General features: G+C 38.3%; 2 protein-coding genes and 1 non-coding gene across 8 annotated transcripts in view; all 3 read right to left on the bottom strand.

The window, feature by feature from the left end:
* The window catches only part of pcnt (pericentrin), a 34839-nt gene extending 22822 nt beyond the window's left edge, over nucleotides 1-12017 (bottom strand). For 2 of the 5 annotated variants that reach the window (XM_087780043.1, XM_087780041.1), the window contains exons 1-12: nucleotides 11875-12017; nucleotides 9976-10005; nucleotides 8197-8373; nucleotides 7631-7765; nucleotides 5664-5813; nucleotides 4764-5590; nucleotides 4359-4685; nucleotides 3402-3717; nucleotides 2171-2587; nucleotides 1864-2094; nucleotides 1707-1802; nucleotides 1497-1637 (exon numbers count right to left, since the gene is read on the bottom strand). In XM_087780043.1, the coding sequence (XP_087636169.1) occupies nucleotides 1497-1637; nucleotides 1707-1802; nucleotides 1864-2094; nucleotides 2171-2587; nucleotides 3402-3717; nucleotides 4359-4685; nucleotides 4764-5590; nucleotides 5664-5813; nucleotides 7631-7765; nucleotides 8197-8373; nucleotides 9976-10005; nucleotides 11875-11922 (2895 nt within the window). In that variant the 5' untranslated portion in view covers nucleotides 11923-12017. The remainder of the gene's footprint in view (nucleotides 1-1496; nucleotides 1638-1706; nucleotides 1803-1863; nucleotides 2095-2170; nucleotides 2588-3401; nucleotides 3718-4358; nucleotides 4686-4763; nucleotides 5591-5663; nucleotides 5814-7630; nucleotides 7766-8196; nucleotides 8374-9975; nucleotides 10006-11874) is intronic. The other 3 variants (XM_087780042.1, XM_087780045.1, XM_087780044.1) reach the window with 3 other exon arrangements.
* Nucleotides 12018-12862: 845 nt separating this feature from the next.
* Nucleotides 12863-12935, bottom strand: trnak-uuu (transfer RNA lysine (anticodon UUU)). The gene has a single exon. It is a non-coding gene; the product is annotated as a tRNA-Lys (tRNA).
* A 289-nt stretch (nucleotides 12936-13224) lies between these two features.
* On the bottom strand, nucleotides 13225-23807 carry atg9a (ATG9 autophagy related 9 homolog A (S. cerevisiae)). Of its 2 annotated transcripts, none has more exons than XM_087779848.1 (20): nucleotides 23685-23807; nucleotides 23425-23462; nucleotides 22804-22955; nucleotides 22671-22714; nucleotides 22228-22292; nucleotides 21996-22145; nucleotides 21436-21577; nucleotides 20630-20770; nucleotides 20440-20560; nucleotides 20127-20302; nucleotides 19930-20052; nucleotides 18182-18369; nucleotides 16671-16824; nucleotides 16426-16605; nucleotides 16112-16324; nucleotides 15448-15674; nucleotides 15204-15321; nucleotides 14310-14550; nucleotides 13998-14134; nucleotides 13225-13911 (listed from the first exon to the last, which is right to left on the bottom strand). In XM_087779848.1, the coding sequence occupies exons 3-20, from the start codon at nucleotides 22904-22906 to the stop codon at nucleotides 13903-13905; spliced, it is 2532 nt and encodes an 843-aa protein (XP_087635974.1). In that variant the 5' UTR covers nucleotides 22907-22955; nucleotides 23425-23462; nucleotides 23685-23807; the 3' UTR covers nucleotides 13225-13902. The 2 variants fall into 2 exon arrangements, with proteins under 2 accessions (XP_087635974.1, XP_087635975.1); XM_087779849.1 differs by having other exon boundaries at nucleotides 23581-23685.
* Nucleotides 23808-24553: the final 746 nt, after the last annotated feature.

The raw sequence follows: 24553 nt of genomic DNA on the forward strand, positions 1-24553 counted from the left end.
CAGACATAAAGCCGCCTCAATTTAAACAGCAATTGACCGAAATGTTCATTAAATAAAATGTAATGGCAAGTAACACTTTAACATGGAATGGAATATAAAATCTTTGTTTGTTCAATGTTTCCCATTTTCTTCAATAATTAAATGAAGATGGTGTAAAAAGGGCAACTTTGACAAAAACATCAGAATAAGATGAGAAACAAGGATGGAAATCCATCACAGGAAAAACATCCGGCTGGTCAATACAAAATGAGCAGCGTAATGAATGTATGTTTTTTGGCAAAATCTACTGGGCTTTGTTTTCAGCTTGTTTAAGGGAACTACCTTTGATATGATACATCTAAGAACAACAACAATGTTCAAGGACCTATTGTGCTTATTTACATCATTTTACAAATGATTCAGCCATTTTATGTACGCTTTCGTCACTTCCAGTGTAACAACTTAATTTATTAATAAAAAACTGTCTGCATAAATCATGTTATTTAGAGATTTTCAAAGCCAAAAACTATTAAGAAGAGGGTTAATTTCTAAGGCTATATAGTTGTAGCACTTGTTAAAAAATGTATGTTTGGAATTACGACAATTTATATATGTTTTTTTTTTTTAAAGCTACTAAACATAGAATTATTCATATACAACAATGCTAATGCATAATGACCAGATGTAACAAAGGTTTAATTAAGAACCTGTACAGCTTGTTCAAAACAAATTAAAGAATTCGTTTTCTGCCTCTGGTGACCGGAATAAATGTGTTTGAGGTAAAACGACCTCCACCACTGCCTATGTATTAATGGAAGCCAGGGAGGTCGTTTACCTTGACCCAGAGACAACACAAGGGATACATTTACAATGTTTACATTACCTGGTACATTTACGAATTGAGAAATACACAGCCGTGTCATCAGACATTTTGAAAATCGGAAAGGATCAGATAATGGCTCATTAGTATGACTTGACTGATTTTTTTCTAGTCTCTAAATTACAAATCAATTCTGGCCCCGCAAGTTGTTTTTTTTAATAAAGCCTGTCAAAAGGTCGTCTCAAAATCAAAGTGGATTCATATTTTGATATTGTGTCCTACAAAAATGCAAGAGTTTAAGATAAACTAATGAACAGATTATACTTCCAACTGACAAAGTAAAGGGTTAAAGGTATTTAATGAGTGTTTGGTGAAGAAGAACAAACACAGAAGTAATAAGGATGGATTAAACATTCAAGAATGAACAGACAATATTACATAAACATAAAAAACTTCCTCATACTAGACAGTCTGGTAAATATACATTTGGATTGGCCTGTGACCTCGAATGCAAAAAACATTGGTCCCTTGTGTGATTGAGTTTGACATCTCAGCTCAAATTTATATATTGTATAAAGCCTTCAGGGTTGGTATTTTTTGTAAATGTAAAGGAAATTAAAAAAAATGAATTTTTTATCTTCATCTATGCAAACTGGAAGTTATATATTACGATTGTGTTACACCTGGTCAAGCCTACCTGTGCCTGTTGCAGCTCAGTCTGGTGGGCGACTTCCATACTCTCCAACACGAGTGAGTGCTCAGACCTCAGTCGAATCATCTCCTCATCTTGTTTGATAACCAGCTCTGACATCGTCCTCTCATGCACGCGCTCGGTAACCTGTAAATATAGAGCAAAGAAAACAATAACCACCCGTCTTACGTGTAAGGGCTGTGCCTCTTCTAATACCTGTTTGACGAGACTCATTTGCTTCTTCTGCTCCGCCTCTAGTGTGGCTTGTTGTTGCTGCAGCTTTAACTCCAACGACTTGTTTAATTCCGACATCTAGGCATTGACATTAAAACGGATTCAGAACAGTTGTGACAATATTGACAATATCTCTCACCTCATGTCTCACCTCATGTTGCTGTTGCTCCACCAGGCATTCAACCTCCAGCTGATGCGACTTTCTCAGCTCGGCTGTAGCCTGTTCGACAGTCTGAGCTTGTTTGTCCAGCAAAGACGTGACCTCCTTCTCCATCTCCTTCTTCTGCTGGTCAAGAATTTGTTGCAAATCTGAGAGCTCTTTGTTCTTCTCCTGTTTTTCGTACTCCCATTTTTCTTTTTCTTCGGCAAACTAAAGAGGATTACAGGACGAAGGTTAATAAATAAGTAATGGTTTCATCAAAGATGGATATCAGGATATTTCTCACCTCATCATCCTTTGCTTTGAGTAAATTCTCAAACTGCTCAAGTTCATCTTCTAGCACTTGTTCCATCTTTCTTATTCGTTCTTCCATTTCTTCACCTTTTTTAACATACTCCTCTCGCTGTAGAATGGCATGAGTCTGTTCTTCTTCAAGCTTTGCAAGATTTTGTGTCAGAAAATCCATCTTAGACTCAAGCTCCTTCTTCTGCTCCTCTGCACCCTTTAAACTCTTTTGACTCCTTTCAAGTTCTTCCTGGAGTCCTTTGACCTCGGCCTGGAGTTTGAGGAGCTGATCTTGGGCAGTATCAAGATCCTTTAAAGCAGCATCGGAGTCCACAGTTCTTTGGTCAAGAAGGGCAAACGTCTTTTGATATTTTGTTGTGGTTTCCTTCAGCTGTGAATGGACGGCACCACAGCAGTCCTGGTGCCAGAGAATAAATAACATGGCGTTTTATTTTCAAGCCAAAGTTTAAATTAACTTTAATCACATGATTCAAAAAGACTTGATCCTAATTCTCCTCTCCATTTTCTTGAATCCAGCTGGACATCAGTAGCATCACAGCTTTTTCAACTCAAATGTTTTTTTTGACTTGAATCACAATGAACTGGCTTGTGTCATTTCATCCTCTACTTTATAAGCACAACACAATATGTTCCTAAAACATCACAGTCTACAGTTTTCATGTGGGAATCAAGTCTTATTTTGTTTTCCTAATTTATCACTTCTCTTCCATTGCAGGATTTTACTGAATTACATAAATAAGATCATATCCATTAAAATATTAAATAAAACCGTGACAATCTTCAAGTTTCTGCCACATTCTGCGCTGTTTTTCAACTTGTCACGTTTCCAAAACACTTTATTTAAGCAGTATTTCTGAACTGCTTTTCTTTTTTTAAAAACCATATTTGGCCTTGAGGTTGCAAAGAATCCAAATTGCAAAATTTCAGTTAAGGCCCATGACCTTGCTAATCTCAAAACTTTACTTTTATTCCACCCTTACACCAAGGTTAGTTTCCAGTGGTTGCTTAATCTATAAATGTTTTCTAAAATTGTGTTTATGACCAAATATAATACAACCATAATAATTTGACAAGATTCTTGGTCAAGTATCTCACACAAACATGAGCATTACCGTTTCATACACCATGTATTGGTGAAAAACTTGAAATGTTAGTAATATTATTTTGGCATCATCCAGGTTTAGTAGTAGTAGAAGTTAAAATGTTCATACCTTAAGTGTTTGGAGATCATTAGTCCTCTGTGTGGGCTCCGGTTCCTTGCATGCAGATGCCTTTTCCACATCCTGCTGTTGAGACAAAAAGACCAAGTCCAACAGCTCCTCTGCCATGGTTCCGTCTTGTGGTGAAGAGGGATTTTGTTTGTTTCCTTTTTCAAGTGATGCAACATGCTTGTTGTGAAGAACTTCTTCATCATCATCCTCCTCATGAGTCGCTAAACCCACAAATTGTTCAGCGCATTCTCTCTTGGACTTTTCCTCCTCTAGTAGCAAGACAACCCCCTTAAGCTCATCTTCCACTTGGACACATCTAAAAAGAAAAGAAAACGGAGGACTGATGATTAAAATTTAATGCAACACAGTGCTTATATACAGTAAAAATGCAAAGGGAAGACTACCTAGGTAACAAAAAAGGACACCAATGATGTCAAAGAACAAATGTATCTTGCAAAATAATATAATAAATGTTATTTAAGATCACTTTTTCAATACTCTCGATGACACTTCATGGGTACAAGAGAAAAACAATAAAACCACATAAGAAATAAAAATGGGGAAATAAAATTAAAAGTGAAGTGAGTTTATAGGGATAGAGACGTGTCAGACGGAACAGGTAAGTTTATAGTTTAGATTATAAATAGCGGGAGAGAGTCACAATTTAAGAGGTCAGTTGATAAGAGTTCCAGAGTTTGGGAGCAGCTGAAGGCTCTGCTCCCCAAGGTGTTGATGAATAATTTAATCCAGTGAGAGAAAAATATACCTCCTAAAAGAGAAAAAGGTATCCGTGTTGCTTTTACAACACTGGCAAAAAACATGTTTTAAATAAATTAACGTACGCTAGTGTACCTTGTATTCATTCAACATTTGTCAATAATAGTATACAACCCATTTGATAAATATCATCGTGTGCTACCCAAATTGGAATTTAGTGAAGGGACTAATAAGCATTACCGGCTTCTGGCCGAGTCCAACTCTTCAGCAATCTTGCAGACTTTCTCCGTCATTGCAGCCAAGTCCTGGTCTTTAACCGTAATCTCTTGACGGAGCTCCGCACACTGTTGATTAAGCAACTCTTTCTCCAGGTCCAACTCCTCAATTGGCTGCTCTGAAAGTGCACTTAGTTCCAGCTCGTCATTGACGGAATTGTCGACCCAATGAGAGAAACTATCCAACTTGACTGGCAAAGGGATGGACGGGGAGCTGCAGAGAAAGTCAGAGTCCTCTTTGTGGGAAGCCAAAGGCAGATGGTCCTCAAACACCTCACTGTTCAACTCAAAACTGTAACATAAAACAATATTGTTTTTAAAGATATCATTTGTGCAGAAAACAATGGACTTTTGAAGGGTTTGATCAAACCTGTAGTTGGCAGAAGAATCCAGTTGACTGCCTTGTTCTGAACCCTGTGTGGCAGATGGTGAGTGTGCCACCAGACCACATGACAAGTATCTCTCCATAAGTAGGTCCTTTGGTATTGAAACCTCCATGTTGTCCTCATCAGATCGGCTCTGATCTTTATCATCAATGTCTTCAGGTGCAAATCCTGCCTTTTCCTCATTCTGCTTATTCTTAAAGTCTTTAAGTTCCATGACCTCATCCTCTCTATTTTTAAGTTCTCTCTCCTTCTCCTCCAACAGCTGTTTGGCCAGCTCCATTTCTGATTTGTGCTTCTCGATAAGGATCTCCATCTCTTCCTGAAGAGTTTGAAGACTATTTAAATAGCTTGTTCTTTCCTCTGTAAACCGCTTGTCAGCATCATCTTCCTCCTGAAGGCTTTTTCTCAACTTCAGCACTTCTTGGTTGAGTTTCTCTTTCTCCTCCTTGTACTGCTGTATCTCAAGGCACTGAGTCTGGAGGTCTTCTAGCTGCATTTCACTTTCCTTTTGTTCCGTTTCCCAACGTTTTCTTTCTTGCTCCAGCTGTGAAAGCACTTGCTGATGACTCGCTTTTGCATTTTCTAGTTCGGCACTTAATTGTTGGTTGTAAAGTTTCTCGATCTCCAGCTTTTTCTTAAGGTCCTGCAGAAAAGCATCAGAGTTGGATTCCTCCAGATCTCCATCTTCAGATCCCGTAGAAGAGATGTTCTCATGGCATTGATCTCCGTTTGGGGGATTCAATTGCTGATGCCCAACATTTAAAACACTGTTGGCCGCCTGACTTTTGATGCGTAGAAACTCTACACTCGACTGTTTAAAAGACAACATAGATTAATAGAAGTTTGGTTAAACACATAAAATCTCTTTAAAAGGCTCTACACACTTGCTGGAGTTGTCTCTGAAGTGCTTGAATCTGGTCAGCCAGCGATTGAGCCTCCAGTTGAACCTGGTCTCGACTGGCCAGAGCCTCTTGCAAGTTGCTGCTGAGCTTGGAAATTATTTCATTTCGTTTTTCAACAGCTTCCTGCAATTGCTGTAAGAGATATACAAAAGGAGTCAGAAAAGAAAAATAGAAAAGACAAACGTATAGTCCAAGTGATCCTAAACTACTACGAATAATTGAGAGTAAAAGCTTTAGTCAATGGTGAGGGCATGAATTAAAGAGCATGTGGCTGTGAGAAAGACTGCTCTTGAAGTTCAACATAATAGATGCTCTTTAATCCCAGTATTGACCTGGACCGGAGGCAGAGATCATAGGGGGACTAGAAACCTGGCACAAGCTGTGCAAAAAGCTTTGGTTTATTGCAGAGCACATTTCAAGCAGCATGCTGAAAAGAAAGTTATGGTTTTTGCTCAATTTTTAAAAAATCAATGGGTAAACATTTTGCTGTATATAAATGCTTTATCCTGCATTTCCACATTTAGTTTTTTTTACCTCCGTTTAAATAATGTAACTCCTGCTTTACACAACGTGCAAGTTCCACATCCTGAGTTCACCGAATTAAAAATTTGTATGCATCTACAAAATCTCATTATCGGCCATGTCAAGCAAAACCCATTTGATCAGTGAATGAGACTTCTACTGGACGTACAAATAAGAAGACGCAAGAGTCCTTAACAGGTCAGCTCCCATTAGACACATTTAATTAGAGCGAGGCACATGTCAAGGCTGCCATTCATCTCCCTCTCCAGTTCATTCTTTAAATTGAACCATTAGCATTGCTACTATAGTGGCATGAATAGTTGAGAGGTAGAGAAAATAATGAAACCATTTGCGGAGGATGTCATTATATACCTTGAAAACCCAAATAGGTTTTAACGGTCAGCGACACGATGTTGAAATTATGAAAAAATAATAAGTATAACATTACCTTGCATCAGAATTGCATAGAAATGTCAAAGTAAACAAGCAGTTCCATACTAACAAAGAAATGTCGTTGCATGTCAGCTGGCTCCATGAATGTTTGATCTTTTTCTTATTACCAAATAAACACAACATTAAAAAAATATATATTGGTGAAGCAAGTTCAATTTTAGGGATTCTTTCAACATGTTTTTTACAAAACCATCCGCTCAATATGACTATGAATTTATTTAATCTGTAAACCAACGTACTTTGTCCATTTTGGTCTTTTGGCCAAATTACTGAATAACTGACAAAAGTGCTTATGCATCTTGTTCTGTAGTCAGCCGTCCATGTTTAAAGTTCAAATAAATAAATCAGTAATTGTAAATCAGTGCCGACATTTGGCCCCCTTACTAGACCATAACTAAATAAATCCCAATACAGTCGTTTAAAAATCAAAGTCATTCATCTTTAATATTTTAATAAAATCCTCCATAAATCTTACATTTATGCGCAGTTGAAATTTATGAATTATCATTCTGCCTCATTTCATGTCGATTTGTAATCCCCTGGACCTAAACATGACTTCCATCGAGAGTGGTCACAGGCAGAAGTTTAAGGTTCAAAGTTGAAGTGAGAATATATCACAGCGTGACACATAAAACCAATGACTAATGATGCAACTAAAGCCACAGTGAGTCAGTTCAAACAATACATCCATTTGATTAATTTAACTTTTTAAATATAATAAATAATCAGACCATATGTGAACTGAAAAAAAACAAAAAAAGAAAGGAACCATTTATAAAATGTTGTGTTATCACACACACCAGACAAAAACTAGACGATTTAACTGAAACCTCTCAGCAGGGTGCTTTTTAGAAATCCTGACTTGGCTGGAACAAAACAGATGCACAACCACAAGAAGCCAAAGAGCATAAGGTTTTCATAAAATATCAGGTAGGTGAGAGCTTCTCCAACATTTTACCACTGACAGTACTTACCTTTAATTGCTCTTTGCCCGTTAGAGCAACAAGCTCCTCATCTCCAAATTCTTTCACAGTAGACAGGTTTACTTTTCTTGCGGGAGGGGAATTCTTCAGTCCATGGTTCTGGTTTTTTTCGCCTGGAGGCTCCTGCTGTATGGGATTGATGGGACGGGATTTAGAATCTTCCAGCATATCATTTTATCGGTTTCATGTACATACACGAGTCACTTGAACTTTGTATGTAAAGGGGACCAAATGCTGTCATCCAGACCAGGTTACTATGACAACAAGCCTTGCAGGCAGCATGATGGTTAGTGACCCATTTTTTCTAATGTATGTTTACTTGGCAGAAGGCACAGCCGCCTTGGTAGAGCAAACAGTGACTCAATTTGACGGTTTAAGGGGGTTGGGACTTGCGAGTCCGTGTCAGCAAATACAACCAAATATGTGTAAGGAAATAAATGAAAGACAAAAGTTGTGATTTAAAAAGGAAGTGTCGCAAAACAAAAAAGCTTTAATCTCACTGCCAACATTTGTCATTCAATACATCACTGATCATTTGCAGAAAAAGTTGTTTTTACCTCTTCTTGCATGCTGGTTTCCAGGTCTCTGTCAGTGGCTGAGGATAGCGGTGCATCTACACCACGGACTTCCGTCGTGCTGTCATTCTGCGGGACATTCTTGCTCTTCCTCTTCTGCGCCTTTTTCGCCGACCCCGCACTGTCGCCTTTCGCCCGCTTCTGTCGGAAGCTAGCAAGCTGCGCAGGAAGGACAGCGAGAGGTAGACCGACACATAAGTTAGCACCACGGAGCACCACCACACCACCAGCATCTTTGAGCTCGGATGTAGGAAAGGGACAAGATTTTTTTTAACCTTTCCCTTCCAAGTTGTTGATTGTGTTCATTATTGAAAAAGTTCAATTTTGGAAGTCCATGAACTTCTAGTTCTACACCAAAAAAAAGACCCAGTGAAGAAGAAAAAAAAAATCCAACTACCAGAGTAGAAAAGATAGCAGCGTTGAAAATATAGGCAGGTCAAAGATTCCAGTTGATATGGATCCAAAAGAAGACAAAAATCATTGTTTCCGCTTTGGAAAAACCCAAATCAATTAACAAGTTGAGAAAAATGAAAAAAAAAAGAAAAAAAGCTGTCGATTTTCTTTCCAAAGGATGGAAATAATTTTTTAAAAAAAACGATCGAATAACAACTCCCTTTTGCCTTACTTTCTCTCTCCCAATCCCTCTAGTTTAAGCAGCTTAAAATCAGATTGCACCAGTCGTATTATGACAGGGACCCTCGTGGAGCGTTTCACCAACAGTGGACAAACATCTACTCCCATGCTTTAGCTGGACAACTCCTCTTCAAGCCAGTTCAATGGAAGAAAAAAAAAAGTGCTACCCTCTGAGAAACATGCATCCAGAACAGGCTGTCATCCTAAAGCTCTCGGGCGCAGCAATCGAACGGAGAGATCCTGAAACTCTGGATAAGGGATGGTATGTGTCTAGACGAAGGAAGGAGGGTGGAGACTGGGAGATGAACTCATACAGAGAAGAGGTGGAGACAAAGCTTTGTTTGTGGTGAGCAGCATCAGTCGTTCCTTTAGAAACCATGTGACTCGAGGGCACTTGTTGATTTCTATTATTGGGAACATACAAGTAAATACCACTATTCTACAGCATGCTTGATCCAACATTAAATGAATGATCAATACCACTTGTTGATTTGTTAAATATAATTTTACCCTTTCATAAATTCTGACTAAATAACATTTGTTTTTGGCGACAACTGTTTTGTAGCCGTTCTTTGTGCCATTATGACGTTCCAAGTCTCTGCTACAGCTCAATTAACACCACCCGTCGACCAGATGATCTGTGCTCGCCCAGGGCCGCTTAAACATCTGACTCAACAGCAGGCGGCTGATGCGCCTCAAGAAGAGAACTGAAAAAACTACAGACACGTGACATCAACTCATGCCTCAAGATTCGGTGAACTGTGCCATATTTAGAATCTTTCCATCGAGAGGTTGTATACGATTTGGAAGCAAAAACGGCAGACATTAAGGGCAACTGACAGAACAGTATTACCATAGCAACACCATCCATGTGAAAGGTACCAACTATATCTCTTGGGCTTACTGCACCACCTGATGGCCTACAGCAAGCATGACACGAGGGGTAAAAATCTCTAAAGCTTGAAGTCTGTGCATAGATTCAATCATTTTAGAGTAATCCAGGTTTATTTGGAATAAAAGGAAGCAAGGGAAGCAAAGGAAAGTGATCTCCACCCTCTAAATAAAACCCTTTATTCCAACCAAAAAAACGTGACTTTTTCATGTCAAGTCACTGTTTGCCATACTCACCGAATTACTCTGCTGCGTGTTGGTGGATTTCTGTCATGAGGAATATGATGCATTTAGTTCTAATATTGCCAAATAGTTAAACGGTTCAACGTTGCTATACAGATTTTATTATGGGGTGCGTTGCATTGAAGTCACGACATGGATGTTATTCGACGTTATGGGACACCTAACTTGAATATATATAATATATATATATAATATTCAATACTATCCAACCCACTCTGCTGCAGGACAAACTGACTAAGATGCATGTGGACCCTGGTCTGGTCTTCTGGATTACGGACTATCTTACTGATCGACCACAGTATGTCATGCTGAAGGATATCAAGTCTGACACTGTGGTGTGCAGTACAGGAGCACCTCAGGGGACAGTACTGGCCCCTCTCCTCTTCACCATCTACACTTCAGACTTCTGCTACAACTCAGAGCTGAGTCTCGTCCAGAAGTATGCTGACGACACTGCCATTGTTGGATGCATCAGGGACAACAGCGAAGACGAGTATAGGAGTCTGATACGTGACTTTGTGGACTGGAGTGAGAGGAACCACTTGCAACTGAACACCTCAAAGACCAAGGAGCTGGTCTTGGACTTCGGGAGGTCCAGGACAAAGCCACGTCCAGTGTCCATCAGAGGTGACGAGGTGGAGATAGTGGACAACTATAAGTACCTCGGTGTGTGGATGGACAGTAAACTGGACTGGTCCTGCAATACAGACCATGTATATAAGAAGGTTCAGAGTAGACTGTACTTTCTGACTAGGCTTCATCATTTAACATCTGCAAGAAGCTCCTCTGCATGTTCTACCAGTCTGTGGTGGCCAGTATCCTGTTCTATGCTGTGGTGTGTTGGGGTGGAAATGTGTCCAAGAGGAGTGTCAACAGGTTGGACAGGTTGATCAGGAGGGCTGGCTCTGTGGTTGGAATGAACCTGGACTCACTGGTGACAGTTGCTGAGAGGAGATCATTGAACAAACTACTGTCCATCATGGATGATGACGGTCATCCTCTGAACACTGTCATCAGTGAGCAGAGAAGCAGAATGAGTGCACGAATGCTCCTACCCAGGTGCAAAACAAATAGACTCAGGGACTCATTCATCCCTTGGGCTATCTACTCCAATCAGTATGTGTGAATGGCTGTCAAAGCGCTTTGTGACCCTGGTCTAGAAAGGCGTTGTATAAATAGAGATTCATTATTATTATTATTATTATTAAATTGTACAATTCTGAGTTCGGGGGCAGGAGCGGAGTGAGAGTATCTGGATGTTATTTTCTATGTTAGTCTTTGTATCCTTTGTCTTTGTTGGTTTTTTATTGTTTATGAAAAATTGCTGGCTATTGGAAAAAAACAATTTCCAGAAGGAGACCTCCTGAGGGATCAATAAAGTTTTACCTACCTACCTACCTAATATAGATATTTAAAGATGCATAGGAATTAATTCAAATGTTATTGTATTAAGAGAAAGTAAACAATACATACAGTAAAATCATTTTATTTCCAGGCTCACTACAAAACATTATAGAAATTTATATTAACGTCTCAAACTATTTTTACGTATTTCTAGTTCCATGAAAACGACACTACAAAACATATTTCATCTTCTTACAACCGACAAGTTAATGATGCACTTGCGAAAACAGTTTTGAATATTTTAAATATATACATATATCTGCAGTATTTGAAGTGTGCAACAGAGTAGAACTTGTTGAAAAGTCTGCTTCCTCCAGAGTTAGCATAAAACAAGCAAACAACCAGCTAATAGAACATTCAACATTTTACTTGCAGTATGCGATCGTTGGAATGTAACGATGACCACAAACGGATAAAGTTTGCACAGAAACGTCCGAAGTAACAACAAAAGAGTTAGCCAAGTGTTAGCAACCAAGCTAAAAAACAAACCTTAGCTCTGCCCGCCTCCAGCTTCCTCTGCCGTTCACGTTCATCCATCTCCGGGTTAAAGCCAAACCGTTAAATCTCTAGGACAAGCGTCCTGAATCTTTTTGAATAAATCCCGGGCTTACATAAAAACCGCCGATAACAAATCTTTCAGTTTCCTTAACATGCAACTGTCAAAGATTGTAAATGGCCGCCAAGTAGGTTAAACTCCGCCCTATTATGACGCCCTGAGGAAGGAGACCAATCAGATTGGCTAGTTTAAGTCTTAAACCAATGGGCGCTGTGTTGATGTTAGTGACCCGCCCTTTCGTACCAAAACGAAAATGAAGTTAACCAATTGAGTGTTTAGATTGACAGGGTAAGAACCAATCAAAGAAGCGGAATCAGAATCAGAAACTTGTATTGCAAGTTACGTATAATGTTTTTTTTAAAAAAAAGTTAAAACATCTATTTGATTTGTTTGTTTTACCTTAAAAAAAGGATATACAAATATATAATATATAAAATGATAAGGCTTGCCTTGTCCACTTGCTGGTCTAATAGATTCCAACTAGAACAGTAACCGGAAGTAAGTTTTGAATTTATTTTATTTTACCTTTTATTCGTTTTTCGTGATTGTTAAATATTACTTTTCGTAAGTTTTACATTTCAAGCGTTTTTACTTTCCTTTTTCTTCAAAGGTTTACATTTTAAAACTTATTTATTTATTTAATGATTATATTGCTTGCCTAATTTTTTTCGCCCTTATTGTACCGTTAATGTACTTAAATAATAATTTGGTACCAAACCCAACAAAACACATTGTATCACGCCAGCTTGTTGTACAGTACTTAAGTTTAGTTTTACTGTAGTATTTCGTTACATTCTTAACCAAATTTAAAAATATTTTGAATCCACAGTTAAAAAAAACCAATTGTATTATAAAGATGTAGTTACTCGTTTCGCGCACTTATATTAATGTGTACAGAACTTAAACGAAAAAAAAACTCGCCGCCCGAACAGGGACTTGAACCCTGGACCCTCAGATTAAAAGTCTGATGCTCTACCGACTGAGCTATCCGGGCTCTGACCGTGTGTCATTTAGATGACATTTAAGTATTTAACACGTATATGGAACGACTAATGTATGCTAGTTTTTTAAATACCAAGGAGAAATGTTAATAAGCTATCATAGAGATATCCCTGGATTTTGGGGCAAAAGGTATAGCATAATAGAAGAAAATCTATCTATCTCATCTTTCAAAGCACTCTATTCACACTGTATTTTATCGTCGCCATTGCTGTGACTCAAATCGTCAACAGCACATTACTAGTCACTACCTTAGGTTACTGATCGAACAAAAACCCTTTCCATAGTGTGAACACATCTGTTTAATGCCATTTCCAAGTCCTTACACAAAATACCTAACTAAATTTGATGGATGGATACAAAAATAGTACAGTAAATACAAAACAAGCAACAAATAAAAACGCTTCAGGTTAACTCAGGAACCCTATTCTTCCACTCTGAAATTCCAATATCAATTTGACACATAAATGCTGACAACGCCATGAAACATTAGTCGTCATGGCACTGTTGATCGATACATAACATTCCATTATATTTCACACATCCAAAACACACAAGTCCCTTCCATAATAAATAGTAAAGTGCATAATTGCTTTCTGTACACTTTCAAAAAAAACAACAACTCACACACCCTTAAATAATGTAAAAAGAAAAAAAAAACGAAAGATGATCATGCACTTGTGCTCAGTGGAGTCTCTATGTCACAAACCATCAACTCTTGCTTCAGAAATAACCTCCAGGAAGATCCTCTGGGAAAAAAACAATTGTAATTCACAAGTGTTAAAAGTATCTCATCGGTGCCACATCAAAAGATGGGCACCGTCTCCTGTAAAGCAACACATTTCCTTTTAGTTTGTGAGCAATTTGAAATGCAGTGACATGTGATCAGATATTTTATAGGTTTGATTATATTGTAGTAAACTCCTTCCTCTTCTGTCAATAGAACAGTCCAGGTGGCTGTGTTATGTAATCTGAAAACAGAGATACACACACACACACACATTTAATTCATATGATTAATACACAATAAAATACGTAACAGAGTTAAGTTTTCCACCTTGTGAATATGCGGTGGCATATCATCCTCGGAGCTTTCCTCTGGTAGTGATTCACGGTGTGGATGAGCCGTGCGATTGTCCTCTAACCAACCACCAAGTGGTGCACGATCAGAGCCTCCCACATTTCCAGCAGAGCCTAAATCCATTAAAAAAATATTAAATACGTTAATTTCCTGCTGCTTAATGTAAATCAATATTTGATTTAATTATGTAAAAGTGGATTTCTTACTGACATTTTTAAACACAAACATGCAGCTGAAATCAAAGTAATAAATGAGTCACAAATCAAAAACTAATGGACTCAAGAATACCTGATGCCGTGCTTGCGTTTGGCTGCTCTTGGCTTACTGTGGTGTTGCCAGTGGCGGAGGATGATGTAGGAATGGCACTGGGACTCGGCAATATGGGAAAGGTCTGGGATCGTGGGAGGTGCTTCCTGTGAGTGTTGGTCTCACTCCTTACCTCGTCCGGGATGCTGTCGCTGCTTTCGTCACTGTCCTGTCTGTGCCAGGTGTGACGAGAGAGCTCACTTCGCGACTGCTGTTTGTGAAGCTGCATGAAGAAAAACAAACCATGAGCTGAGTATATGTGGACATTCATGCAACTGAAGCTTTTGTTATAATGTTAAAATAAAATAGATAAACTTACAGATTTGACAGGCAGAAAACTAACAAAAATACTTTTTTATTAATCAATGCATAGAGTCTAATATTTAAAGATTCATATCTCTATACTGTCATTAAGCTACAACCTTCAAAATCAAGTAATGGCAAGATAACAAAAAAGTTACAAACAGCGACAATACTGACAAAAACATATAAAGTAATTCTTGCCATAGTTTGGTTGTAATTCCCTCATTCCACCCTCACAAGCTGGTGTTAAAACAATAAAAATTAAGCAGAGTAACATTTTAATTTTTTAATTTATCTTTAACTGAAACTTAAACAAGGACTTAAACAATCCCCTTTTTCTCTTTGTGTGTCCTTGTTTTTAGATTTCATCCAAAAAAGTGTAAGAACATTCTATTGTACCCAACATCAAAGGAAACATTTTAAAATAACCTTTTCTTTCTGACAAATTACCCGTTTTTCACACAACTAAGAATTTAGATGCTGCATATAATTATTCCTTTTTAAACACTGTCATTGCAAAACCATAATACACAAAGTATGATCACCGTTTAAGTCATGTACACGTGTGTTTACCTCATGAATGTACAGTGCATGAATGCTCATCTCGGTGGACGCATACTCCGACAAGACCAGACTAGTCAGTTGACCCTCCCATGCACTGCTCCCTGAACTCATGGTTCGTGCATCAGCCCTGTGCGAGATCGGAAAACAAGATTTAGGAAAACTTAAAAGTGGTAAAAAGGCATTCCTTAATTACGTTAAACACAAAGGAGAATCATATTAGATAACAGATATTTTTGAGTATAATTCTAAGTACCCTGAGCTGGCCATCATCCTGCTCATGGTGGACGTTTGTCCAACTGTCCTGCGGGCGTAACCCCTGCTGGCCTTCATGTTAACACTGCTGCTGGTCGGCGAAATAGACTGCAAGGCTGAAGCTCTATCGCCGACACAAGTGGACGAAGGATTGGTCAGAGAAGTGTCACAACCGAAATGAACCGAGCCCAGGGGTGCTGGTATTAGGTTTGCGATGAGACTTCTTGGCTACAAAAAAAAAAAAAGAGAAGACATTAGTTTGATGACTTGGAATTGATTATAAAAAAGCAATTGATAAGCTATTGTTGTGTCAGATTCACATTTAATCTTCCAATTTAAACTTCAAAATTTCTCTCAGTACTTTATAGGAAAACTCGGTCTCTGACCTACTGCCGTTAAGCATTTTGATGGTCATGTGACGCTAACTGAATTTACAGCAGGTCATAGAGACTGATTAAAATTAAATGAATCATTACTGAAAATCTTCTTTTTTTTTAAATCCGTTATTATTCTTCATTATCAATTTTGAGATTTCATGCATATAACTTCACGTTTATTTTGTAAATGTGCCTCAAGTCAAAAATTCTGCTTCAAAAATATGGGATAAACTAGAGAAAATAAAATAATCTTTGACCAGAGACGTTCATAGAAATAATTGTTCGTACCTCTGACTCCGAGTAGGACAGTGGGTAGATAATGTCTGACGTCCCAGTGGCCTCTCTTTGTACTCTCTCTTTCAGCTGACTGATGAAGTGCGTGGTCTCCTGAGGTGGCTGCCACTGAGGGTTTGTGATGGCAAAGTGCATCAGGGACAACTCCGTCTTTCCGTCCTCGGCCTGCTGGTAGACCGACGCTTGCGTTTTCCCCGCTGACATCCACTGAACGGAGAGATGAGACAAACACGTTAACTCATAATGTTAGTAATATCATTTGATTTAAGTTGATTTAAGTAAGTAGTCAAGTTCCAATTCTCACTCACCGCAGGGTGCCCATGTTGCCTGACGTCCATCTGAGCAAAGGAGCATGTGTCTCCAACGCCGATGACCTCCACAGTGAAGTTCCTGAAGAAGTCCACAATCTCCAGAGACTTCCTCCTCAGACAGAAGATCAATATGATGGGAGTCACCAGAGGACTTAGAAGTTCTTCCAGAATAAAAACCTGACAAAACGGGAGAACGATCAACAGAGATGAATCGTAAAAACCTTGATATTGGGAAAACTTACGGCTTTGTACTGAAACAGTTGAGAGAATTGGTCGCGGGTCTTGTATTTATGAGCGTTTCCCTGCCAGTGGTCGGGCATGTAGTGGATATGGGCGAGAATCACCCGCAACAACTGCTCCGGACAAAACACCATGTGCATATCAGGAATAAAGGACCTGAGGAAAAACAGACCCGCATGCTCTGTTAATGTTAGAAGGTTTAAAACAAGTTATCTTGTGTTTGGAATAAGACACTGTTTACAGCCCTGGCCTGGAGACCTGGAGAAGGTCTTTTACAGTCTTTTAACAACCTTCAAAAGGTCAACGTTATTCATGCAATATTTAAATTCAATTGTATACATACATTATAGGTTTGTAATTATGAGCTCACATTAAAAAGTTAACAATGTTAGATAAAACTACAAATTCACAATAGTTTAGTATTTAATTTAAAAAAGTTATGACAAAAGAGATACATTAAGCTAGATTTTCATTTTGTAGTTCATTGTTGGATCATTTATCTTTCAATACTTTCCTAAAGTTAAGGTTTTACACCCACAATTTCTTATCAAGTGTAAGAAAAATGTTATAAATATATAAGTTATTATTAAAAAAACACACAAGAGCAATTATTTCTGTGAACAGACACCTGCTTCAATTTAACTGTGAGCTAAACACAGGATATCTGATACGTGCTTTTCTCAATTCTCATGGAGGTTTGACAAAGTCAAATAGGTTAACCTTATTGAGAAAAGTCTCTGAATAGATAATTTTTACCCCTTTTGCTAAAAGTGCAATAGTTTAAAATACTGTCAAATTATGTGAGTGAATGCGATTAATTTAGTTAAGTCTTAATAAGCGTTTTTCTTCTTATTTGTTCTATTTTTTTTTCTTACTTTACTTTTTGTGTGGCAAGTTTCTGTTGGTCTTCTTGTGACAGTTGTCGGGGTGAAAACAAGGGTCAGTTACACCCTGAATAGGACATTGATTAGTCTGTTGTTTCATATTATACTTGTTTTTTATATGTGTTAATTTATAGTACTTAATATAATCCTGGTGTTTTATTTACATGTTGTTATGATGAAGACAAAAGAACACGGGAATATTCAGCGCTGCTGGTGGAAACTTAAAGTTGCAAGCAACACTGATACAGAAGAATGTAAATGACTGCATTTGTTCAAGCAGTTCAATAGAAATGTAATTATGACGCAACTTTTTTTCTTATATATCAATATTTTGATCTGACACAACCATGAATTAAAATGAAAAAAACTTCCTGTTAAAGCCATTGCTATTCTAGGTTGGATTAAAACTAGATTAAATTAATTAATTACAGATCATATTTTTCAATATAAAGTCTTTTTTAATCTCTTAAATGCAGTAGTTCAAACATTCCATATGAACTACTGACACCCACTGGTGCACGATAAAGAACAAACCTCGTAAGTAGACAAAAACATGAATTAAATGTGTATTACGATTTAATCATATCCTTTGTCAGACAAGGGATTTAGTTTAAGTTCAGTTTTCTCACCTGCAGACAGTGATACACACTCCCAGCAGCGTGATGGAGGAGAGGACATGTTCCACTGCGAGCACGTCCTCGTCGTAGATCGTCAGGGCGATGAGCACGGCCAGAACAGAACCAGCAAAGAATGCAACGTTCTTCGCCACAACAGTCAGCAGCGGAGAAAGAAAGCAGTTCATATACTTGGACGCTGGCTGAAAGACATAAAAGACAATAAATAAACTAAAAAGAAAGGCTCAACCAATTCGTAGAACCTGAAGTTATGAAACCATAACTCATGGGTTTCATTGGAAATGTAATACAAACGGAATAAAAAGGTAAACTTAAAATAAAACTATCACTTCTAGTCAAACTGATGCACAACTTTTAAGAAGAATGCCCTTATCCTATATACATTTACAGTCTACAGTGATGGCAACTAGTTGCGGCTCGGTGACTTGCAGAAGGACATGTCCTGACATGCCCAGGGCAGAAGCAGCGTCACAGTAAAGAAAGACGTCAAAAGGCAAGTTAAACTGGGCACACAGCAAAAAGTCACAACATCAAGAAATGAAGTTAAAGGCTTTTTCACTCTGTTGGACACATTTCCGCCAATAACATCCAGGAAAAAAGAATCCAAAGTGTCGATATGCCAATGATGTCCTCCCTCCCAGGAGGCTGGCAGCGAACTGAGGCTGCAGTGTGATTCTGGATAGTAGTGGGCGTGGCTTATTGTGCAGGTGGAGCAAGTACCGTTTTTTCGCACTATTAGGCGCACAGAATTATAAGGCGAACCTTCAACGAATGGCCTATTTTAGATCTGTTTTCTTAAACAGGGTGCACTGGATTATAAGGCACATAGAATAAAAGATACAGTCAAACGTTTGACTGGGATTGCGTTATGAATCCACCAGATAAAGCTGTGTTAAAGGGAATGTCAACAAAACAGTCAGATAGTCAAACTTTATTAAGCGTTCTGACAACGCCGTTCACTCCCATGGTAACGATGTTCAAATGATGTTTAAAAGGCTTCAAACAGCAGCGCCTAGACTGGTGTTGTAAGCAGACAAATGTTGAGTTCTTAGCAAAGAAGTTGAGCGCGTGTAGCCTGTATTAGGCCTGCAAAGTCCTTTTATGCGGCCTGGTTGATGGTTGGAGCAAAGTCAAAGTAGATTGTTCATGTTAAAATGTTAGTCTGTAAAGATGCCAGTAATTAAGATAAGATAAGGAACAGAGTAGATTAACAGGGCAGGAACTACTGACGTAACAATCAGCATAAACATGCCATTCATGAGAGTACAAATGCTGCACTACTGCAGGGACCCGCATTCTTTATTGCACCGCAGACTGGTTCAACATCTGCATTTTATTCACAGAACGACCTCCGGATAAAACAGTATTAATGAATAAACAACCTTACTCATTTTCTCCAGTAACTGTTTTTTTTTTTTTTTTTTAAAGTAAAATTGACGAAGACGAGCATTTTGATCAAGGATCAAGGTGACCCAGAGACAACACAAGGGATACCACAAACACATTTGTTTGCAGGCCATCGGATCACCTTGTCGCAGAGATAACAATAGGGTTAAAATATGATACTTTGAAAAAAAAAAACTTTTCAAGCAGTAATATTTAAATTAAAAAGAGATTATAAAAGTATTGTGGGTTGGGGATCAATGCATATGAACTCCAATAACAAGTCACCATTAACCAGAAGATGTGTAAAAAACTAAACTTTTAACCATAAATGAGTGAGTCTGTTCTCGTGAACTTACCTTGTATCCTTTGCTCAGACGAGACATGAGTTCATGGTCCAGCTCGTTGAAGTGTCGCAGGTAACATCGGCCATAGAGAGACCAACGCCTCGCTCCGAGGGAACCAGGCTCTCGTTTGATCACCTGCAAACAGACACAAATGGCATCCTTAATAATAACCACAAATTCACAGCGTTTCTGAGGCCATTCACCAGTACCTCTGTGTAGCTGAAGAAGGCATAGAGGATTTGCCACACGAGGATGACAGGACACAGCAGCAGATTGGCAATGCCGATCCACAGGATACGCGATGCTAATCGGTCAGCCAACTCCAGACGATTACCACCTCTTTTATATTCTGATTTCAAGCTCCACTCGTTTTCAAAAAGAGAGCCTGAAAGAAAAGGTGAGTTTAATCAAGATCAAGTTAATTTGCCAGAAAATAAAGCTTCACATTTTTCCAACTCCATAATGTGGAGGAATTGTTGTGTGCTTTTTATGCTACCATGGACGAAAATAAAGTTTGCATACCTGGTCCCCAGAAGAAGATGAGTTCGAAGTTATATTTGAGACCACGGGTATAAAACACCAAGTCACCAAGACAAGGAAGTTGAAAACGAACAGGAAGTAGTGATTTATTCACCATGGCAACCTGGGGACAGATAAGAACTTACTGGTCTGTGGTACAGATAAATAAACTAGTAGATGTTCTTAAACCAACCATATAGTTTTTGAAGCGAAGGATGCGGTGGTAGATGTCCAGTTCTGTCAGCTCTTTTTTGTGGATGCATATCTGGTGCTCCTTTTGGATCTCTACTATCCGAGCCTGGACCTCCTGCCACGTGGCATATGGAAGCTCTGACTGGAGAAAGATAAACAAAAACTGTTTATTTGTATGGTCTTATATTAGGGTTTAACTGCTGCCTTTACATCTTACATCTATAAACTGTTTTCTATGCTTTTCAGTATTCAGTGCTTTACACCAAAACAGCCATTCACACACTGATGGGAGTAGGCTGCAACGCAGTTCTCCAGCTCGGCCATCAGAAGCAATCAGGGTTAAGTGTCTTTCTCAGGGAAGGAAAGCCAAAATCTCAGTCGTAGCTGAGATTGTACCTGAAACTTCATAACCCTTGTGTCGTCTCTAAGTCTAAGTGACCCAGAGGTGCGAAAACAAATGTTTTTGTGGTATCCCTTGTGTTGTCTCTCAGTCAAAGGCGAATGACCTCCCTGGGTTCCTTCAATACATTTGCAGTGGTAGTGCTTGACCCAGAGACAACACAAGGGATACCAGAAAAAAATTGGTTTCCGGACCACCGGGTCACCTTGACCCAGGGAGCGCAAAGGGGTAAAAAAACAAAAAGGAAGTTACAAAATTGGAAAAAATCCTTAACCAATAAAACTAAAATAGATTTTCATATTTTTGGGCCTGTTAATGTAATTCTTTAAATAAACATTTATTATTTAAATTCCATGTGGCATTGAACACATTTTTTGAAATATGGATAAGAAGATATTTTGAGTTACCATTGTCATCTTCAGTGCGTTTATGTAGAAAGATCTGATCTCCCAGTAGCAGCATACGTTGTAGAGGAACTTCACCAGGCGATGAAGCCAGAACACACCGGAAATGATCAGCACGAAAATCACAAAGGAATTATCTGTAATACTGTGAAACAAATAAAGCAGGTCAATCACACAGGGGGCCGAAATCTTGTATCAGTTAAGGTGGTGAGTGAAACAAATAATGTTTATTTACCATCCTCTCTGTAAGAGGAAGTAAGAGCCTCAGCTTTAGTTCTATTGGTAGTCCTTGTATATAATTGTTAACATCCAGAATCTCTGTTGTTAATCTTATTTTAAACACAAGTGTATTTAGAGGTCAAGGTACTTCTATTGTGACGGGCCACATAGCATGTAAAATATGTCTATGACTATGAACAGTATTCATGACCCAACCCAGAGCTATTACACAACTCAGATTTATGCCTTATTGATACAATCTCACAAAACCTGTTGGAACAGCATGAGACAATAACCTGGTCCCGTCAAAACACCAGCACTGAGAAAATATCTTAAAACCTCACCGTGCGCTGCAGACGTCCACTGGCAGGAACGCATCAGGCAAAGTGACTTTAGAAGAATCTGTGTGATTGACAAACTTGTTGGCAAAGAGGATGTCATAATCCACGCAGTTGGCCAGGAATACAGTGAAGCCCACTACAAACAGCAGCTGACTGGATAGAAGATGGAGAGAATTATTAGTTAAAAAAATATCTTCATTTAGAAATTAGAATGAAATATTTTCGGTGTACATACACAAGCTCAAAGAGCTCGCACAGCAGCATGCAGGTGAATCCATTTTTCTGATGCAGATTATAAACGTACAACATGTTAAGGAAAAAATGTTGTCACATCACAAGTCAGAAATTAAAACAAAGTATTTTACAACTGAAATAAAGAAAATACTTTTTATTTTTAAAACCAGGCTTGAGCATCACAGACAATTTGATGGGAACTCATTTGCTTTTGTCTTGAGATTAACATACTATTTTCCTGTATGAAAATCTTTATTTTACTAGTTTATCCAAGCTCTGAAAACAGGTAATCTTTCGTTAACTTCCTTTCAACACTGGCTAACGTTTTAACCCTTCACTATGGAGATGAGCTCAGCATCTCAAAAGCCCTTATTCCTCTTCAGAATTAAAGTTAAAAGTGTTCACTGTTCATGCAGACACAGACTTAAATCATTAAAAGGATATTCTCTGAAAAAACAGATCCAAGTTTTCGATGTGATGCCATTGAGCTGAAAAAAACAAAACAGTACAAGTAATTATTATATATTTACCACATATTTTCCTAGTTGTGTTTGCGATGTGTGTACAAGCAACATACGTTTAGCTCCTTCCGGCACATGCATCAACAGGTCCTCTTCATCCGGGGCATCGTCACCGTAGGACGCGTCCAGACGCTGGTATTCTATGTCCACGTGCGCCATAACGACAGCAGCCTCGGTCTCAGAAGGTTTGAAGGGCCACTGTTGCAGGCTTGAGAAAAGAAGAGATAAAGTCGGTTTGTATGTTAAAGGGAACTCACACTGAGAATCACATGTCAATAAAACTGAAACATGGTGACTTAACAATAAGGGGCCAATGAACAGGGCCATATAAACATATAGAGACAGAGTAACTTCCAGAAACAAATGCCGGATTTTGTCTAAAAGTACAATACCTGGGCAGGTCCTCTTGAGACCCTGGATTATGCAAGTCCACATCCGTCAACATTATTACTTTAAAGACAAATCAAATTCCTGTAAATGTCCGTTTTAAACGACACACTCTTTAAAGATCACACAACATAGGCTTGTTTTCATCTTGAAAGCAGCCTCACAACTTTTTTATTATGAACGCAGCTCTACGACTTTGATGCTTCCATTTAAATGTCACACTGACTGCAAGTTTAAATAAATCGTGCGTAATAATTATAATAATAAAATAATAAATCCAATTCCATTACCTTCATTGCTGCTACTGCTTCTTTCCAGATGTTCCCCGCTAAAAACAAGAAGTGTTTAATGTCTTTAATGGTCCAAAGACAAATGACAGAATCATTTTAACATTTGGTTCGGATCTGTTTTAGGCGTCTTTAAAAAATGTAAACAAACAAACCTACATTGAGCGTAGCTAACAAACAGCACAGGCCTCGATTTATCGACAATAGTAGTGAATTCTCCTGTCAACAAGCAGTTCACACGATGCGTCCAGACGATAACTCACCAGGTGAAGGTCGATAATCTAGTTTATTATTTCTCAGCCTGCTACTAGAAGTCATATGTGACCAGTTTCATTTTCCCAACGCAATGGAGATTCCTCCGTCACAGGTGACGGACAGGTTGCTGGCCAATAGGTTTTGAATATCTGTTGAAAATACTGAAACGGGCCAATCAGTGTCAAGAAGAGGCGGGTTCTAGTCGGGCTTGAGCAAATTGGGGATGTCCTGAGAAACGCCCGGTAGCCTTTAGCTAGAATTAGAGTGTGTTACTGACATCATGCGGCCATCTCTGGAACTGCACTTGGAAGCACCCGAGCACTTATTTGTTTTCAAGAGAAACGGTAATAACAAATTAATAACTATAAATGAAGTTTCTTAGAAAGGAAAAATGAAGATTAAATATATTTAATATGAACAATTTAATCAATGTAATTAACAAATAGAGTTATGATTTGTTACTTAAATAAAATGTTTCATGTGAAAGTGGTTGTTATATATATTTAAAAAAAACATTTGAAAAAAAGAACAATGACAGGGTAATAAGTTAATGGATGTTGAATATAAGAATAGGAACGATTTAATTAAACAGACATCAAATGAGGGCTTAAAGGCTCTATATAAGTAAGTAAGTAATTTTTATTTGTATAGAGCTTTTCTAGACCAGTGTCACAAAGCGCTTAAACAATCAAAACAATATTCAATAAAGTTTATACTTTAAAGGGCAAGATAAGACTGATAACACAACAGGAGTTCCAGAAAATCAAGGAAAAGCCTTGAACAAATAAAAATGTCTTAAGATGTTTCTTGAAGGAGTCAGTAGATCCATCAAACACAGAGGGAGAGGAAGATTGTTCCAAAGCTTAGAAGCAACAGC

Source organism: Callionymus lyra, chromosome 18 (genome assembly GCF_982586985.1).
Source record: "Callionymus lyra chromosome 18, fCalLyr1.hap1.1, whole genome shotgun sequence".
NCBI lineage: Eukaryota > Metazoa > Chordata > Actinopteri > Syngnathiformes > Callionymidae > Callionymus > Callionymus lyra.

Coding starts and splice junctions, on each gene's coding strand:
- atg9a (XM_087779848.1), bottom strand. CDS start 22,906: ATGGCGCACGTGGACATAGAATACCAGCGTCTGGACGCGTCCTACGGT. Junction 22,146..22,227: donor TGCGAGCTCTTTGAGCTTGT/GTATGTACACCG, acceptor TCTTCTATCCAG/TCAGCTGCTGTTTGTAGTGG. Junction 20,561..20,629: donor TTCGCTTCAAAAACTATATG/GTTGGTTTAAGA, acceptor ATCTGTCCCCAG/GTTGCCATGGTGAATAAATC.